This window comes from Balaenoptera physalus (genome assembly GCF_965194825.1).
Source record: "Balaenoptera physalus genome assembly, chromosome: 17".
Classification (NCBI taxonomy): domain Eukaryota; kingdom Metazoa; phylum Chordata; class Mammalia; order Artiodactyla; family Balaenopteridae; genus Balaenoptera; species Balaenoptera physalus.
The window spans coordinates 48502978-48524028 of record NC_138895.1 but is presented as its reverse complement, the minus strand read 5'-3'; the positions used below and the strand labels follow the sequence as shown (position 1 = coordinate 48524028).

At 36.3% G+C, this 21051-nt stretch overlaps 1 protein-coding gene across 17 annotated transcripts in view; it reads right to left on the bottom strand.

The window, feature by feature from the left end:
- Window positions 1-21051, bottom strand: part of VPS13B (vacuolar protein sorting 13 homolog B) — a 763196-nt gene that overhangs the window by 705874 nt on the left and 36271 nt on the right. For all 17 annotated transcript variants that reach the window (XR_014255333.1, XM_082432674.1, XM_082432665.1 and 14 more), the window contains one exon: window positions 14315-14435. Coding sequence is in view for 16 of the 17 variants with exons in the window: in XM_082432674.1 (XP_082288800.1) it covers window positions 14315-14435 (121 nt within the window). In the remaining variant the exon portion in view is untranslated. The remainder of the gene's footprint in view (window positions 1-14314; window positions 14436-21051) is intronic.

Below are 21051 nucleotides of genomic sequence, written 5' to 3'. Positions count from 1 at the left end.
ATGGAGCAGCTATTTCAGGACACTGAAAAGTAAACAAACAGTAAGCACGAGAGGGGAAATAGAAGAATGAAAATCAGAGCTTACAAAGACAAAACAAATAATAAAATGGTAGAAGTAAATTCAAACATATGGGTAATTATTCTAATTTAACTGTATTCTGGACAGAGAGGATGGTCTTTATGATAATGATTCTTTGAAATTTGTCAAGAATTCCTTTTTGACCAAGTCTTTTTCAATGTCTATACATATCCAATGTGTGCATCAAAAGAATGTACACTGTCTTATCTGCTGGGTGCAGAGTTTTACATGTATCTACAAAACAATCTTGTTAATTGTGCTATTCAAAGACCCAGTTTGGGGTGTCTGCTTGATCTATCACATTTCAAAGATAGGTTGTTAGGTACATACAAAGCCATCATATATTTTTTGGAGAACAGTACCTTTTACTATAATTCAGCATCTATTATATACGTCCATCAATGCTTTTGCCTTAAGTTTTATTTTGCCTGATCTTTATGTTATTTTTGGATAGTGCTTGTCTACTACCATTTTCCATCTTTTCATTTTCAATTTTTCTTACCTCTCCATTTTACCTCTGTGTTTTAGAAGCCACACACACCTGGACATAACCACTCCTTCCTTTTAGTATCCCAAAAATATTAATTGTGCTTCCTTAGAGCTCCTCTTTGCTTTGGTTTTGCACTGTAGTTAGTAGTTTACAAAATCTCCTATACTAAGCCATTAATTCTCTAAGGGCAAAAATAGCCTTCAACTAGCTGCTCCAGCATACAGCAATAAAGATTTGGGGAACTGAACAGCCTGCCTCCACTAAGCAATGTTTTGAAACTCAATCTAATTAGAATGAAATAAAAGCTCTCCAGTTATCACTTTTTCTGTTGTAAACAAAATATACACGTTAGGTATCTTGAAGGTTATTGACAAAAGCATAACATACTTTTAAAATGATCAATATATTAATGAGAAAGAACATCTGTATGGCAGAAATGGCTAGCTATCCATCAATATTTTGTGCTTCCCCTTCCAGAATGTACAATTGTTTCTGAGATATGACTTCTAAGATATACATAACGTCCATGAAGACAGTTTTCCTCAATGAAATTTGAGAAGGATATATATCACCTCCAACCTGGGGGTATTAAGAAGTAGATAGGTCTTCTCCAGATTCTCCTCTTAAAAAGGCTGAAAGCAGGTCTGCAGACCTACTAGAGAATGGACTTGAGGATACGGGGAGAGGGAAGGGTAAGCTGGGACAAAGTGAGAGAGTGGCATGGACATATATACACTACCAAACGTAAAATAGATAGCTAGTGGGAAGCAGCTGCATAGCACAGGGAGATCGGCTCAGTGCTTTGTGACCACCTAGAGGGGTGGGATAGGGAGGGTGGGAGGGAGGGAGACGCAAGAGGGAAGAGATATGGGGACATATGTATATGTATAACTGATTCACTTTGTTATAAAGCAGAAACTGACACACCATTGTAAAGCAATTATACTCTAATAAAGATGTTTAAAAAAAAAGGAAAAAAAGAGGCTGAAAGCAGTATAATTCAAAGCCTGAGTAGGGCATAGCAGAGCCTCAAGATAAAAGGAGCCTGGGCTTCTGATAGAACACTGCCTTGACTGGTACATAAAGAAAATAAACACTTTTGTCCTGCTAATCCCCTGAAATTTAGATGTTAAGGTGTCCACCACTTAACTTAACTTACACATCTGGTCATTGTTTTTTGTTTTTTGTTTTTAAGTTTTTCCTGAAACTGTTAATGGAAAATGTTAAAAACAGTAAAAGCATAAAAATAGAAGAGGTAAAATAAGCTCTGAATTTCTTTTTCATTTACAACAAGGTTCTCTCTATTCTTAGATGTTCCAGAAAGGAACAGTGATTAGATAGCTTAAATTGCTGAGCTTCCCCACAGGCAAGTAGACAAGAAATGATTGTGCTATCTTCTATAAAAATACATTGCCATTTTTGGCTCAGGCTCTTGTACACCTGATATATTACAAATATTCTTAAATTATCTGATAACCTCTCCAACTATTACTAAACTCCCTTCAAGAGTTTTTTTTCAGAAAACCAAGCCCTAACAGCCTAAGGTGGCAAGCATTAAGCAAACACACACACACACACACACACACCCCTTCCATTTCATATTCAATATTTTCTGCAGAAAACAAAATCTTGAGTAAATGACTACTAATTTAATAATATATACCTCATGTATACCACAGGTATTGTAAAGTATATAAGGTATTCCTCATCTGCACCAAAATATCTAAGTTTCCAATTTCTCATCCACAAAACGTAAGCTAGATCAGAGGCTTAGCTGGGGCCTATAGATAGACTTCAGTGAGTATGTGAATACCCCAAAGCACATGCAAATTTTATAAGTGCCTATGTGGGTCTATAACTTTTTCAACAAATTTTCAAGCGTCCATGTCCCAAAAAAGACAGACTGCTAGACCAGAAAAATCAGAAGTAGCTTCTTATTCTACATTTCAATGACTCTATGATTCTGATTATCGATCTCTGAAAACCCTGTGTGATTTTATGCAGTTCAGTTTTTATGCAGTTCAGTAAATACATAAATGGCTATTATGAACCAGACATTGTATCAGATCGCAACTGGCCAAATGAGGCTGTGCCATCTGTTGTTATAAATAAAGTTTTATTGGAACACAGTCACAAACATTAGTTTATTTACGGTTTATGGCTGATTTCACAGTACATCAAAAAAAGTGGAATAGCTGTAACAGAAAATATATGGCTTGCAAAGCCTAAAATATTTAATAACTGGCCCTTTACAGATAATATTTCCTAACCTCCATGCTAGATGATGAAGATCAAAGATGTCTAGGTCACAACTTCAGACCCAGTGGGCGATATAATTTTTAATTTATCTATACCCTAAATATTTCCATTACACCCTGTGTGTGTGTACATACATATATTGGGTTGGCCAAAAACTTTAACTGGCTTTTCCGTAAGATGACTCTAGTAGTGCTTAGTTGTCTTTAACTTCATTTGAAACAATTTTGTTAGACTGTATTGTGACAGCTATCATATCAGCGTGCATTTAAAAAAAATTATCAAAATTGGTAAATTTCTGTGTAGCCATTTTAATACTGAAGATGGAAGGAAAAGAGCACCATTTTCGGCATATTATGCTCTATTATTTCAAGAAAGGTAAAAACGCAACTGAAACGCAAAAAAAGATTTGTGCGGTGTATGGAGAAGGTGCTGTGACTGATAGCACATGTCAAAAGTGGTTTGCAAAGTTTTGTGCTGGAGATTTCTCGCTGAACCATGCTCGACGGTCGGATAGACCAGTTGAAGTTGATAACGATCAAATCGAGACATTAATTGAGAACAATCAATGTTATACTACATGGGCGATAGCCAACATACTCAAAATAACCAAATCAAACACTTAAAATCACTTGCACCAGCTTGGTTATGTAAATTGCTCTGATGTTTGGGTTCCACGTAAGTTAAGTGAAAAAAAAACTTTTTTTTTTCTTTTTTAAATTTTTGAACTTATTTTTTTTATACAGCAGGTTCTTATTAGTCATCCATTTTATACACATCAGTGTATACATGTCAATCCCAATCGCCCAATTCATCACCCACCACCACCACCACTCCCCCCAGGAGCCTTCCCCCCTTGGTGTCCATACGTGTGTTCTGTACATCTGTGTCTCAACTTCTGCCCTGCAAACCAGTTCATCTGTACCATTTTTCTAGGTTCCACATATATGCGTTGATATACGATATTTGTTTTTCCCTTTCTGACTTACTTCACTCTGTATAACAGTCTCTAGATCCATCCACGGCTCAACAAATGACCCAATTTCGTTCCTTTTTATGACTGAGTAATATTACACTGTATATATGTACCACACCTTCTTTATCCATTCATCTGTCGACGGGCTCTAAGGTTGTTTCCATGACTTGACTATTGTAAATAGTGCTGCAATAAACACTGGGGTGCATGTCGTTTGGAATTATGGTTTTCACTAGGTATATGCCCAGTAGTGGGATTGCTAGATCATATGGTAATTCGATTTTTAGTTTTTTAAGGAACCTCCATACTGTTCTCCATAGTGGCTGTATCAATTTACATTCCCACCAGCAGTGCCAGAAGGTTCCCTTTTCTCCACACCCTCTCCAGCATTTACTGTTTGTAGATTTTTTGATGATGGCCATTCTGACTGGTGTGAGGCGATACCTCATTGTAGTTTTCATTTGCATTTCTCTGATGATTAGTGATTTTGAGAATCCTTTCATGTGTTTGTTGGCAATCTGTATATCTTCTTTGGAGAAATGTCTATTTAGGTCTTCTGCCCATTTTTGGATTGGGGTGTTTGTTTTTTCAATATTGAGCGGCATGAGCTGTTTATATATTTTGGAGATTAATACTCTGTCCGTTGATTCATTTGCAAATATTTTCTCCCATTCTGAGAGTTGTCTTTTTGTCTTGTTTATGGTTTCCTTTGCTGTGCAAAAGCTTTGAAGTTTCATTAGGTCCCAATGTTTATTTTTGTTTTCATTTTCATTACTCTAGGTGGTGGATCAAAAAAGGTCTTGCTGTGATTTATGTCAAAGAGTTTTCTTCCTATATTTTCCTCTAAGAGTTTTATAGTGTCCAGTCTTATATTTAGGTCTCTAATCCATTTTGAGTTTATTTTTGTGTATGGTGTTAGGGAGTGTTCTAATTTCATTCTTTTGCATGTAGCTGTCCAGTTTTCCCAGCACCACTTATTGAAGAGACTGTCTTTTCTCCACTGTATATCCTTGCCTCCTTTGTCATAGATTAGTTGACCATAGGTGCGTGGGTTTATCTCTGGGCTTTCTATCTTGTTCCATTGATCTATGTTTCTGTTTTTGTGCAAGTACCATATTGTCTTGATTACTGTAGCTTTGTAGTATAGTCTGAAGTCAGGGAGTCTGATTCCACCAGCTCCGATTTTTTCCCTCAAGACTGCTTTGACTATTCATGGTCGTTTGTGTCGCCACACAAATTTTAAGATTTTTTATTCTAGTTCCATAAAAAATGCCATTGGCAATTTGATAAGGATCGCATTGAATCTGTAAATTGCATTGGATACTATAGTCATTTTCACATTATTGATTCTTCCACTCCAATATCTCTCCATCTGTTGGTATCATCTTTCATTTCTTTCATCAGTGTCTTATAGTTTTCTGCATACAGGTCTTTTGTCTCCCTAGGTAGGTGTAGTCCTAGGTATTTTATTCTTTTTGTTGCCATGGTAAACGGGAGTGTTTCCTTAATTTCTCTTTCAGATTTTTCATCATTAGTGTATAGGAATGCAAGAGATTTCTGTGCATTAATTTTGTATCCGGAAACTTTACCAAATTCATTGATTAGCTCTAGTAGTTTTCTGGTGGCATCTTTAGGATTCTCTATGTATAGTATCATTGCATCTGCAAACAGTGACAGTTTTACTTCTTCTTTTCCAATTTGTATTCCTTTTATTTCTTTTTCTGCTCTGACTGCCGTGGCTAGGACTTCCAAAACTATGTTGAATAATAGTGGTGAGAGTGGACATCCTTTTCTTGTTCCTGATCTTAGAGGAAATGCTTTCAGTTTTTCCCCATTGAGAATGATGTTTGCTGTGGGTTTGTGGTATACTGCCTTTATTAGGGCGAGGTAGGTTCCCTCTATGCCCACTTTCTGGAGAGTTTTTATCATAAACGGGTGTTGAATTTTCTCAAAAGCTTTTTCTGTATCTACTAAGATGATCATATGGTTTTTATTCTTCAATTTGTTAATATGGTGTATCACATTGACTGATTTACATATATTGAAGAATCCTTGCATCCCTGGGATAAATCCCACTTGATCATGGTGTATGATCCTTTTAATGGGGTGTTGGATTCTGTTTGCTAGTATTCTGTTGAGGACTTTTGCATCTATATTCATCAGTGATATTGGTCTGTAATTTTCTTTTCTTGTAGTATCTTTGTCTGGCTTTGGTATCAGGGTGATGGTGGCCTCATAAAACGAGTTTGGGAGTGTTCCTTCCTCTGTAATTTTTTGGAAGAGATTGAGAAGGATGGGTGTTAGCTCTTGTCTAAATGTTTGATAGACTTCACCTGTGAAGCCATCTGGTCCTGGACTTTTGTTTGTTGGAAGATTTTTAATCACAGTTTCAATTTCATTCCTTGTGATTGGTCTGTTCATATTTTCTATTTCTTCCTGGTTCCGTCTTGGAAGGTTATACCTTTCTAAGAATTTGTCCATCTCTCCCAGGTTGTCCTTTTTATTGGCACAGAGTTGCCTGTAGTAGTCCTTTAGGATGCTTTGTATTTCTGTGGTGTCTGTTGTAACTTCTCCTTTTTTATTTCTAATTTTATTGATTTGAGTCCTCTCCCTCTTTTTCTTGATGAGTCTGGCTAATGGTTTATCAGTTTTGTTTATCTTCTCAAAGAACCAGCTTTTAGTTTTATTCATCTTTGCTACCGTTTTCTTTGTTTCTATTTCATTTATTTCCACGCTGATCTTTATGATTTCTTTCCTTCTACTAACTTTGGGTTTTGTATGTTCTTTCCCTGGTTCAGTTAGGTGTAAGATTAGGTTGTGTATTTGAGATTTTCTTGTTTCTTGAGGTAGGACTGTATTGCTATAAACTTCCCTCTTAGAACTGCTTTTGCTGCATCCCATAGGTTTTGGATCATCGTGTTTTCGTTGTCATTTGTCTCTAGGTATTTTTTGATTTCCTCTTTGATTTCTTCAGTGATCTCTTGGTTATTTAGTAACATATTGTTTAGCCTCCATGTGTTTGTGTTTTTTATGTTTATTTCCCTGTAATTCATTTCTAGTCTCATAGCATGTGGTCAGAAAAGATGCTTGATATGATTTCACTTTTCTTAAATTTACTGAGGCTTGATTTGTGACCCAAGATGTGATCTATCCTGGAGAATGTTCCGTGCACACTTGTGAAGAACGTGTAATCTGCTGTTTTTGGATGGAATGTCCTATAAATATCAATTAAATCTATCTGGTCTATTGTGTCATTTAAAGCTTCTGTTTCCTTATTTATTTTCATTTTGGATGATCTGTCCATTGGTGTAAGTGAGGTGTTAAAGTCCCCCACTATGATTGTGTTACTGTCGATTTCCTGTTTTATAGCTGTTAGCAGTGGCCTTATGTATTGAGGTGCTCCTATGTTGGGAGCTTATATATTTATAATTGTTATATCTTCTTCTTAGATTGATCCCTTGATCATTATGTAGTGTCCTTCCTTGTCTCCTGTAACATTCTTTATTTTAAAGTCTATTTTTTTCTGATATGAGTATAGCTACTCCAGCTTTCTTTTGGTTTCCATTTGCATGGAATTATCTTTTTCCATCCCCTCACTTTCAGTCTGTATGTGTCCCTAGGTCTGAAGTGGGTCTCTTGTAGACAGCCTATATATGGGTCTCGTTTTTGTATCCATTCAGCAAGCCTGTGTCTTTTGGTTGGAGCATTTAATCCATTCACGTTTAAGGTAATTATCGATATGTATGTTCCTATTACCACTTTCTTAATTTTGGGGGGTTTGTTTTTGTAGGTCCTTTTCTTCTCTTGTGTTTCCCACTTAAAGATTGTCCTTTAGCATTTGTTGTAGAGCTGGTTTTGTGGTGCTGAATTCTCTTAGCTTTTGCTTCTCTGTAAAGCTTTTGATTTCTCCATCGAAATCTGAATGAAGTCCTTGCCGGGTAGAGTAATCTTGGTTGTAGGTTCTTCCCTTTCATCACTTTAAGCATATCATGCCACTACCTTCTGGCTTGTAGAGTTTCTGCTGAGAAATCAGCTGTTAACCTTATGGGAGTTCCCTTGTATGTTATGTGTCATTTTTCCCTTGCTGCTTTCAATAATTTTTCTTTGTCTTTATTTTTTGCCAATTTGATTATTATGTGTCTCAGCGTGTTTCTCCTTGGGTTTATCCTGTATGGGACTCTCTGTGCTTCCTGGACTTGGATGGCTATTTCCTTTCCCACGTTAGGAAATTTTTCGACTATAATCTCTTCAAATATTTTCTCTGGGCCTTTCTCTCTCTCTTCTCCTTCTGGGACCCCTATAATGCGAATGTTGTTGCGTTTAACATTGTCCCAGAGATCTCTTAGGCTGTCTTCTTTTCATTCTTTTTTCTTTATTCTCTTCCACGGCAGTGAACTCCACCATTCTGTCTTCCAGGTCACTTATCCATTCTTCTGCCTCAGTTATTCTGCTATTGGTTCCTTCTAGTGTATTTTTCATTTCAGTTATTGTATTGTTCATCTCTGTTTGTTTGTTCTTTAATTCTTCTAGATCTTTGTTAAACATTTCTTACATCTTCTCGATCTTTGCCTCCATTCTTTTTCTGAGGTCCTGGATCATCTTCACTATCGTTATTCTGAATTCTTTTTCTGGAAGGTTGCCTATCTCCACTTCATTCAGTTGTTTTTCTGGGGTTTTATCTTGTTCCTTCATTTGGTACATAGCCCTCTGCCTTTTCATCTTGTCTATCTTTCTGTGAATGTGGTTTTTGTTCCACAGGCTGCAGGATTGTAGTTCTTCTTGCTTCTGCTTTCTGCCCTCTGGTGGATGAGGCTCTCTAAGAGGCTTGTGCAAGTTTCCTGATGGGAGAGACTGGTGGTGGGTAGAGCTGGCTGTTGCTCTGGTGCGCAGAGCTCAGTGAAACTTTAATCCGCTTGTCTGCTGATGGGTGGGGCTGGGTTCCCTCCCTGTTGGTTGTTTGGACTGAGGCGACCCAACACTGGAACCTATCGGGGCTCTTTGGTAGGGCTAATGGCGGACTCTGGGAGAGCTCACACCAAGGAGTACTTCCCAGGACTTCTGCTGCCAGTGTCCTTGTCCTCACAGTGAGACACAGCCACCCACTGGCTCCACAGGAGACCCTCCAACACTAGTAGGTAGGTCTGGTTCAGTCTCCTATGGGGTCACTGCTCCTTCCCCTGGGTCCCGATGCACACACTACCTTGTGTGTGCCCTCCTAGAGTGGAGACTCTGTTTCCCCCAGTCCTGTCAAAGTCCTGCAATCAAATCCCACTAGCCTTCAAAGTCTGATTCTCTAGGAATTCCTCCTCCCGTTGCCAGACCCCCAGGTTGGGAATCCTGACGTGGGGCTCAGAACCTTCACTCCAGTGGGTGGACTTCTGTGGTATTAGTGTTCTCCAGTATGTGAGTCACCCACCCAGCAGCTATGGGATGTGATTTTACTGTGATTGCCCCCCTCCTTCCATCTCATTGTGGCTCTCCTTTGTTTTTGGATGTGGGGTATCTTTTTTGGTGAGTTCCAGTGTCCTCCTATCGATGATTGTCCAGCAGCTAGTTGTGATTCTGGTGTTCTCGCAAGAGGGAGTGAGAGCATGAAAAAAACTTTCTTGACCATATTTCCACATGTGATTCTCTACTGAAACGTAACGAAAACGTTCCATTTTTAAAACAAATTGTGACAATCAATGAAAAGTGAATACTGTACAATAATGTGGAATGGAAGAGATCATGGGGCAAGAAAAATGAACCACCACCAACCACACCAAAGGCCAGTCTTCATCCAAAGAAGGTGATGTTGTGTATATGGTGGGATTGGAAGCTCCTCTATTATGAGCTCCTTCCGGAAAACCAAACAGTTAATTCCAACAACTACTGGTCCCAATTAGACCAACTGAAAGCGGCACTCGATGAAAAGCATCCAGAATTAGTCAACAGAAAACGCATAATCTTCCATTAGGATAATGCAAGACCGCGTGTTTCTTTGATGACCAGACTAAAACTGTTACAGCTTAGCTGGGAAGTTCTGATTCATCCACCATATTCACCAGACATTGCACCTTCGGATTTCCATTCATTTCGGGCTTTATAAAATTCTCTTAATGGAAAAAATTTCAATTCCCTAGAAGACTGTTCTTTGCTCAAAAAGATAAAAAGTTTTGGGAAGATGGAATTATGAAGTAGCCTGGAAAATGGCAGAACGTAGTGGAACAAAACTGTGAATACGTTGGTCAATAAAGTACTTGGTGAAAATGAAAAATGTGTCATTTATTTTTGCTTAAAAACCAAAGTAACTTTTTGGCCAACCCAATACATATATTCTGAGTAAAAGGGTAAGGAGAAAAAAAGGGAAGAGATAATTACATGACAAAATCAAGAAAGAGGAAGCTATGCATTAGAACACAAAATTTATCTGAGCTTCCTAGCAAATAAGTAGAAAAAAACTTTAATGAAAAAATATTTAACAAGAAAAAACATATCCGCTAATTAAGAGTTCCTGAATAAATTAAAGGACAATACCCTTAAAGCCATTTTAGAGAAAATGCAGAAGCAGCCCACAAAAGGCTGGCTTCTTACAATGACCTTCAACAAAACCAAAGGTTGTACACTTCAGAGAGCATAGGACTAAATAATCCAGGTATGTAGCTTAGAAGTAATCTCACTTCTAAGCTAGATAAAGTACAGAGAATACTGAGGAAAGCATGAATGAAGAAAGAAATAAATGAAACATCCTTAAACTTTCTCTCTAAACAGGAATTGTCAACATATCTTACTGAATATCCTAGGACCACAATTCAAAACTGTTATTAAAAGTAATTGAAGGTTCTGGCCTATATATCATTAACTGAAAGAAAATGTGTATGGTTCAAATCAGTCAGATTCAAACTCTTTTGACCTCTCTCCCAGTAAGAAATATTACATCATAACCCAGCAAAGCACACATATACGCATAAGTTTCTTGAAATATGATTAACCTTTGCTACATGCCCCACATTATGTGGTTTTCTATTCTATGCTACATATTTTGTAAATGCTTGCCATGACCCACTAAATTGCTTTCACAATGCACTCAGTGGTCAGGATGCATAATCTAAAAGAGACTGTTCCAGATAACAAGACCAGAAATTGCAAAGAAAATATGAGATATCGACTTGTGTTTCTTTCCTATTAGAGGGGTGCCCATCCTTCAAGATATAGAACAAACAACTATTCGCAACACCAAAACTTTTCTCAAAAAGTATCTCTGAATCTATGTAAATGTTTGAACTCCAAAATTATAACCACAGATGCTGGAAGAGATAACTTTGCCCTAGAAAATTTTGAGAACGGGAATTCATCTCTACCATGAAAGAACCTTAATATAGGTTCTTTCCAGGTAAGATAACATTGCCAGAAATGAGTCCTCAAATAACCATATGAGTTAATCTTGAAATAAAATGATTTACCATTATCCAACTGGACTGTCAAATTATCCCTTTTTTTTCCTTTGGCAATATTAAGTTTAGCTGCTCTGCCTTCCGGTAATTGTCCATCAAGTTCAGTTACTTCCTAAAGCAACTCCTTTAACTGTGATTTTTGTCACAGCATAAAAGAGGATATGAGTCCTGTTAGGTAAGGCAGAAAAGCACCTGTTAATCCAAAAGCTACCTCAAGTAGTCCAGTAGAACACAGCTCTGTTTTATGCCACTAAAAATAGGATGTTTTATGTTACGTTTATTTTTATGTTTTATGCTCCTAAAAATAGGTCAGTTCTCCCAATCCTGAATATCAGTATCAATTCCAATACAGTCTCTAAAGAATCATTAAAAGTCTGGGACCTGTTTTGAGTACATGCAAGTTAGCCCACAGAAGATTTTTAATCTGTGAAATCAACAACTGACAAAAGCTTAAATTTTTCTTAAACAAGTTCTTTCTTAAAAGAAAAAAAAAAATGTAATAAGACTCAACAGTTAAACCTAAAACTGATTATTCTTTGCCAGGATATTGATGGAGAGAGTTGTATACAATGAGCTGGCTTAGGAAGTTTTAAGGGGATATGTAGTCAGAAATTTGGAGGGTAAAGGGGTTGCCCATTTCATAAATAAGAATAAGCTATAGTTTAATTTACAGTTTAATTATATTCACCAGGGATTTCTCCCAAGGAGTTAATAATTATGAAAAGAATTTAGAAAGCTCTTTAACCATCATAACTATTCTAAGTAGAATTAGAAATATTCAGAAGTAAAATAACTTCTTCTGGCACCTTCTCCAGCCATAGCAATTAATCTATTTATTCTAAGGCCAGAGAGAATACTGAGATCTGTTAGGTAAAGTTCTTAAGAACACAAAGCATCAGCATATAACACCAGTTAAATATGTTCAATTCAAATGTAATTTAGAACCTATATTTGAGGGAGGAGGGCTATGAAATGATGTACCTAATGGCAACCTCTTACAAGTAAAGTAGATGGTGCCAGAAGACTGTCAAAAATTAACAGTTTTGAAATTGAGTTGAACTTAGGTTGAAACCAGCTTACAAACCTTTGGGGCAGAAAACAAGTGTATACCAATGTCAGCTATACCTCAAAAAAAAGAAGTAATGGATAAATAAAATCGAAAGAGAAGTGACTGATAACTATTAACTGTAAAAAGGCAGCAATGCACTTTGGCCACAGAGCTGACATGTAACAATTATTGGTTTTTTTCCTTCATTAAACATTTATCAAGGAACTGTTATTTGTAAGCCACTACTCCTCTAGATAAATAAAAATTTCAGTTTCCTTTGTTTATCAAGAAGCAAGAGGAACAAAGAGACTACAAGTAGAGTCAGAGGCAAGTCTTTGCTTGTAGCGCATGTAAGAAAGCAACTATACTCCAATAAAAATTTTTTTAAAAAATTCCCAGTTATCATCTTAAAATGTAAAAAAAGATTTGGGTCTCCTTAGGTGCTGATTTTGCATCAGATAAATTAGCATATTTTCAGAGTTCTCTGTGAGTGAAAACAGGATTGGGATCCACCTTTTAGGTACTGGAACTAATATAACTAAGGAAGAAAGTCCTGAGTCCCCAAGAAGAGCTGACTTCCATCCCTCTTCTCTGTTTCCCTGATGACAACAAATAACTATAAGATTGTGAGTCTGATGAAGAAACAAACAGAAACAGAAAAAGAATGAAATACCTGCACTGACACTTCGCTCTGCAAAATCGCCACATGGAAAAGACTGTAACTATTATACAAACATTTCAAGCAATACAGAGCTAACTTAAATTTCTGGGAACTTTTTTTTTTTTTAACATCTTTATTGGAGTATAATCGCTTTACAATGGTGTGTTAGTTTCTGCTTTATAACAAAGTGAATCAGTTATACATATACTATGTTCCCATATCTCTTCCCTCTTGCATCTCCCTCCCTCCCACCCTCCCTATCCCACCCCTCTAGGTGGTCACAAAGCACCGAGCTGATCTCCCTGTGCTATCTGGGAACTTTTTATACAATGATAAGACTATTGTTTAACTTAATGATGTAATGAGTGCTTATCTTACCCAGAACAATATGTCTCCTTTTTATTTAATGTGAAACGCTGTTAAAAGCATCAGATGTGCACTAGTGTTCCATGAAGATGTATTTGATTCCTGACCTTTAATCTAGGAAAAATTTAAGGGACGGGGTCCTGATATACGATCACATGCATAGGGACAAACAGCAGCAAAGTAAGAACAATGTATTAATTATTGGGATTTGTCCCTTAATCGTCCTCAAGAGATGATTAGAATCTATGAGAAAAGAAATGAAAGGAATTATATATATATATAATTGAAGTGATGAAGCTTTTAATCTGGAGATTGGAAGCTGTCTGAAATGATCTGTGTTATTTTGTTGTTTAGATCAGTGATTCCTATACTTAAAGATGAGTAAATTTTAAGACAAAAATATATTCAAGTAACTGTCATTCAGTCACCCACCTTTTAATCTTAAATAAAGGAGTAAATAGAAAAAACAAAGAAAGAAAGAAACTTAAGGAATAAACCTAGGGCAAAAGAGCATTAAAATTTGAATGAGTCCAGAGCCCTCACAAATGTCTTTCAATCTGTTCTGATGTCATGCAGCAAATGTACATATATTTTAAATACTTTATGACACTAAAAAATATGGAAAATATATATTCTACAAAGGGCAGCAACAATGATTAATAACAATCAAAATTTTGGTTTTATCAATGCCCTTAGAAGTTACCTGGTGGCGGGACTTCCTTTGTGGTGCAGTGGTTAAGAATCCGCCTGCCAATGCAGGGGACACAGGTTCGAGCCCTGGTCCAGGAAGATCCCACATGCCATGGAGCAACTAAGCCTGTGCGTCACAACTACTGAAGCCTGCGTGACGCAACTACTGAGCCCACGTGCTGCAACTACTGAAACCCGTGCACCTAGAGCCCATGCTCCACACAAGAGAAGCCACGGCAATGAGAAGCGCACGCACAGCAACAGAGACCCAACGCAGCCAAAAATAAACCAAAATTAAAAATAAAAAAGAAGTTACCTGGTGGCAAATCAGGATCTGTGGGAGCAGCCTGCTGAATTCTTCGGGGTTTTACTGATGATTTTGTGTTCTCAGTAGTACTACGGTTGGTAGAATTAGAACCACAGCTTTCATGGTCATCCTATTTTTATTTTGAAGAAAGAAAATTATCAGTCACCATTCAAGAATTTTAAATAGTTTTGTTGAATGTATGCAGGTTACTAAAATGTGATAAGATAGACTCTTCAGGTTTTTTTTTTTAGCTCTAAAAATCTATGTAACCAAAATTTTTCATAATTTGCATTCTTAAACACCATTTTAAAAATAAGTAGTAGTTTAAAATCATAAATTGTCTATTTCTTTAGTTGGTATCAAAAGAAACCACTTGATAATGTCAAAAAAAATTCTTACATATGGTTTTAGCAAAAGAAGACAATTCAATGGAAGCTTTTAAACATTTTCCATTTGAAAATGCAAAATAAATGGAAAGGGTCTTAATATTCCCCTATTTGTTTATATGTTAAGACCCTTACTATTTTGTGAGTTAAATTAAGAATCCAAGCTGTCTTTTTAATCACCTTTAATGATTAATCTTAATCATCCTCAGAATTCTTGGCATCCTATTTAACACTGTTCACTGAATTGAATATTGTTCAGATTAGATATAAGGTTTAACTGGGTTTTGATATGGATAACATAAAAACTTCAAAAAGTTCATACATATTTTTGAAATTTATACAATGCAAATGAGTACTCTTTTCTTGACTTGATTCAACAAACATTTATATAATGTTTTTATGTGTTAATTGCTGGATTTACAAAGGCAAATTAGATATAATATCTGTTCTCAAAGATTTCAGGATCTATTTAAAACATATATAACCAGTCTACAAGAGTACTTTTTTGTTTGTTTTCAAGTAATAGGAACACAAAGAGTCATTCTATTTGGAAGAACTAGAGAGATGAGGCCGTTAAAACTGAGTGTAGGAATGTTTTAGGTTAAGATTGGAGGCTAAATAGGGGGAAAACTATAAACAGCACATGCAAGAATAATGATTAGTCAAAAAAAAAGCCACAGTATACAATGTTTAAGATGGGAGAACAATACTAGAAGCTAAAGGCATAGACCAGTTCAATAAAAATGAGGTCACATTAAGAACCACAGAGATGTTAACACTTAAAATTTGGTAATTAGGACAGGGGGTGCCAATAACCAAAGAAAAAAAAAAAGGACATTTAGTAATTGCAGTAGAGGGACAGGAGTGGAAGAAGTAAAAGAGTAGTTCAAAGGGTGAATAACAAGTTAAGATGGAAAAAATAAACATAGATTGCTCTTTCAAGAAGATGGATATTACAAGGAGGAAATAGATGAGGTAGTAAAACGAGGTAAAAGCATCTGACATCATCTTATTCCTTTTGGGGGGATAAAAGAGCACATTCTGCTTGAATGAGAGATGCATATGAGGAGGCAGAGATCAAACATCTCTCCAACACAAAGGGAAACAGATGGTGTACTGTGCACCATCAATTCATTAATCAACAATAAAACTATTTCATAATGCTTAAAAGAATCGTGATAAATTTAGTTTTTCTCTTTTATATATTTGAAGAGAAAATTTCAAGAACAAAAAGAAGGATACCCACTAAATTTACCATTCTAATAGGGTACTAGAGGCAAATAAGAACAATGATAGGACCTCCTTTAGGACACAAAAATTCTTATTCACTACCACACTAAGAGGCTTATACAATAATAAAAGATGAATCTTTTACAATATAGCATGGCTTCAGATGTTTGTGTGATATATTAGCAAAAGAAAAAATTTCTGTTTGAAACTTCATTACAACAAAAAGTTAAAAATTTACTGTAACAAACAATAAAGGAAATTTTTACATGAATTTATGTTTAAGTTAATAAAAAACAAACTTCACAGCATTTCATTCCACAAAACAGCTTCACTATTCAATCTTTATAATGACATCTTCTGTTATTTTGGGGGATGTTATAGTCTCCAAATACTAAAAGACTACTACTGTGAATAAGACCTTACTGTAATTACTTTTAGTTCAGCTTAGATCCTTAAAAATGTCTGTAGTCATACACTTCTGCACAATGTTAACATTAAAAGCACACTATTAATTTTTGAAACATATGGTTGTCTCAAAAGCCCAGAAGTAAAACATATTCATTAAAGAGATGTGAAAAAGTTCCAAGTGAACTGCCAAAACTAGCATAATTATGAAAATATTTAACACTGAAACCATCTGAAATCACATACTGTATATAGATTATAGTGATGTCATAATAAACATTCCAGCCAAAATGCACTAAAACTACTGCAGTCCAATAAATCTGGCATACACGAGATGACAAACATTTTAAAGCAAAAGAAAGAACAAGTTATTTTATTTTTAAAAAGTTATTAGCAGCAAAAAAGGGTAAAGTGCATAGACTAAATATGAGTTTTCAAATAGTTTAAAAAAAAGAACTGAATAAAGTTCCCTACAAACTACACATTTTTATCATTTAAAAGAAAAACAAACTAAATAACTTTATTTGCTTAAACAAAAATTTTAATAAACTTGAAATTTCAGTGTGCCTTAAAAATGGGCATTAATCATGGTACCCATAGGAATATGTACTATGAAACAAACATTACCAAATGTGCAAACATTTCTTTCTTAATTCTGGTTAGGAAATTATGGTTGCATATGTATTATAATTAGAAAATAATCCTTTTGATAATTTTGACTTGTTTTCATTTCAATTACATTTTAATTGCATCAATTAAGTGAGCTTCCATTCAAATCCTGCCCCAACTAAATTAAATTTTAAAAAATAAAGCAAAACAACAGTTATAATATTTACTATTAAAACGGGAATTATTTCCACCATTAGTTTGAGTTCATCATCTGCTTTTAACCAGTATGCATCACTTTGGACTATTACACATTTTAATTCATTGAAAGCCTCTAATTTCTAATAAAAGAAACTCTGTTCTCAAAAATACCAGCTAAAATGTTTTGAGATAATTTTTAACCCCAAACACATTACAGTTGTATCTTTCTGATTTAGGATACAATTTTTCCAAAATGTCTGGTAAGTAGATTTCATGGCAAAAGAATGTTGTCTCTTGGGGACCACATAGCTATTTCTGAAAATACTGCCCTTTGCTCCTCATGAAACAAGCAAGAATGTCATTTCCTTACAAAAGTTCCTAACAGAGGGAAAACATGGCAAACACTGTATGTAAACAGACCCATTACTTTCATAATGACTGATCATGGGATCATGTTACATACTTTTCACCTGAGCCCTCACAGGGCTAGTCAACTAAAACTGGAAAACCATCAGCTCCCAGATTCACAATAGTATGAATAAGGTTGAGGACAAAACTTAAAACAGGTGACTGAATCGTTCAAAGTCCTTGTTTAAAAACAAAGGTTAAAAGTAAGAAAGAGTTGAAGAAGGAGAAAACGAAAGACAGAAGAAGCGATGTGCCTTATGCTCTTCAGCCGTGTGGCACCAAACCTGGCAAGCAGAGAAGGACTAAGGTTCACCTGGAAGCTCTGGTCACCAAAAGCTCCTGAACAGAGTGTGAGGGCCTTGGAAACGAACCGCTACAAAGCCCTTGGAGACATTCACCTCTATCCCCTCCAGAAGCAGGTATAACGGCAATAGATGCAATGAAGAATCTCTAAAGGTAACTCTACTTCGGAGAGTCAGAGAGCCAAGTCAAGTCAGCAACGCAGAGGTACAACTGGAGAGTGAGCCAGAAAAAACAAAACACTACCTTTTGTGGTAAAAATGGGAATCTCTGGAACCCCTCTACCCTGACAGCAATATTAATAAACTTAATTTTAGCCATAAAAAAAAAAAAATGCCAAGCCACTCCAGTAAAGGAGTGTATGCCCCCAACCTCTTCACACATCAGCTTAAGCCCACAGAGGAGGCTGCTTCCATCTTCTCTCCCATCAAGGGTGAGGATGAGGGACTATGATAGGCTGGGGAAGAAGAAAAGAGAGCTTATGCTCCCTTGCATTCTTTTACTTGAACCTCCCAAATGCAGGAATAGTTAACCTGACAGGCCAAAGCTTAACATACACTAAGATGTATTAGGCTACATTTTAATAATGAAAGAGATCACTGTACTAACTGTAAACACCTGTGTGATGGAGCCACTCTTCTATCCCTGAGATCCATGTTACTCAGTAACAGGACCAGAGCCATGTTCCCCAGATGATGCAATCACTAGCCATCTCTCCTCTGCCTTCTTTTCACACCCACAGCTAGCCACCTAACCCAGGATACTGCCCAGCCAGAGAACAATCAAACCATGCTGGTTAATAGCACCATATGTTAGAAAAAATTTGTTCTTCATTATTGCCTATGACACCCCTTTCCTTCGTATCAGTAGGTATATATCATATTGCCAACCTCTCCTTCCCTGTTTTTAAACCACTGAATTGAAGTGGTTAGACCCACCCTTAGATTTGGAAGGTGAAATGGGCAGAAATTAAGGAAGGAGAGAACAAAAGTATATACAGAGGCATTCTGGCCTAAGCCACATTCTACCATCTAATATTTACCAAAATTCACTGCGGGGGGACTGGGTGTGTGAACCGATTAATAAAACTGCACTTTGTTTTCTTATATGTGTAACTTCCCTCAAGGAACACCTGATTTTTTTTTTTTTTTTTAAAGTATGTGTCAGGCATTTTGAGAGAAAATAGGGAGTACAAATAGATGGTACCCTTATTCTGGTAGCTTTACTTTACCTACTTGAGGAACAATACTTATATGCATAAAAAGGTTAAGAGCAAGTTAGTCAGCTATTATATATGTCACACACACACCAAAAAAACAGTGAAATTTATTGAGCATTTATATGTGCCAGAACTTTAAGGAGGAGGAGGAAATTAGGGCTTAAGAGGTTCTAAGGTCAAAAAGATACGAAGTAAAAGAGCTGGGATGAATGCCCAGATACATCTGATAGAAAAGTCCCTCGCATTATTACTGATGAAAGGAAAGCAGCGAGAAAGGGAAGAAAGAAGAATGGCAGGCAGAGAGGAAAAGAGACACACAGAAAAAAAAAATTTTTTTATGGCACTTCCAATGGGTCATGTACTACTGACATTACATTCACATCGCTTAATTCTCTGAACAACTCTATGAAGTAGACACTATTCCCCATAAAAGAAGATCCCCATTTAAAGATGAGGACACGAGGCATAAAGAGATTAAATGGGTCAAAATCACACTGCTACTAAATGGCACAATCCTACCTACATTGCTCTATTGCCTCCAGATGAGAGAAGGCCAACTAAACATAGAGTACTAAGCGCCATATATTCTGAGAAGGGAGAGATCACAGTGAGCTACAGTAGTCAGGAAAACATCACAAAGGACATGGTTTGAAAAGACTGGGCCCTGCAAAAAAAAAAAAAAGAGGGAGGTTGAACAAAAAAAAAAAGGAGGAAAGAAGAAAGCACACATGTCACTGAAAAGAGAATAAGTAGTCCAATTTAGGTAAAATAGAGAGAAATGAAATATTAGGCTGTAAAAAGAAGCTAGAGCAAATGGTCTCTAACATGAGTATCAGTCCAAAATATTTAAGCTTTTTTCTACATACTGACAAGTCAATGAAACTTATGAGTAGGAGATTAACAAGATAAAGTACTTCAGGAAGAAGAATCTCCTGGTAATATGATGAAAAGCAAAATAAGAGATACTAACTATTAATAGGTTTTTATAAAAGTTTAGAAATTAAATGATACAGGAAGTAGAAATGAGAATTTTTTTAAATGCTAGCACCTCAAACTCAGTGTTAAAGCAAAACTCATGAACTCCACAACAGACTCTGTTCCTTTCCCCTAACCCCCATTCCTGAAAAAACAAAAAATAAAAAAGCCCTGTCCTTTACATCCTAATTCAGTCAATGTAGCCACCATTTTCTCAGTCTCCTAAGACTCTTTATATCTGCTCTAATTTTGCAAAATGACACTATAATGAGCTTTTAAAACTTCAGGGTAGAAAGAGAGATGCTTGACCTTGAATTGTACTGGACAGACTCTAAGCTCCAGACCACCCAAAAATAACCAATTGACTTTTTTAATCTAATTTTTAAAGTAAAATAGCAGATTCAATTTTAGATATGTGGCATCTCCAGTGAAGGCACTTCACACCTATATATATGTCCACAACGGAACCAAACATCTACTAGTAAAGATCAAAATATTAATCAGTTAGACAAAGATTTGGGACTCATTCAAATACAAGTGCTATTTGAAGTTACCATATTTCCAATAAAAAAGAAAGGTAAGGATTTATGCTTCTGAAAATATGGAAGACTAGATAACAGGAAACACTGGATGGGGGTAATGCTAACAATAAAGTAAAAAAAGAAAATTTTAGCTTGGCTCAAGGTGCAAAAACTGGCAAAGGCAGGTGGGCAATAAAGAGGACTGAAACTGGTCTATGTAAGGCAGGAGACCATTACCAGGCTCAGCACCTGAAATCAGTAATGTAGTGAAACTCCCAACTCTTCAAGGAGGCTGAAAAGAGCTACTGCCAACTACTGCCCAGAACTTCATATGAAGCTGCACTGCAAGGGAGTCAGAAGGATAAAACCTTGCAAATGAGAATTGAGACAAGTAACTCTACATCACCCCATATCAACACTGCAGGAGCCCTGAACTGCCAAGATGAGAACTGGCTCTAGACTAGAGACCAGAGGAAGTAAATGGTCTACTAGACT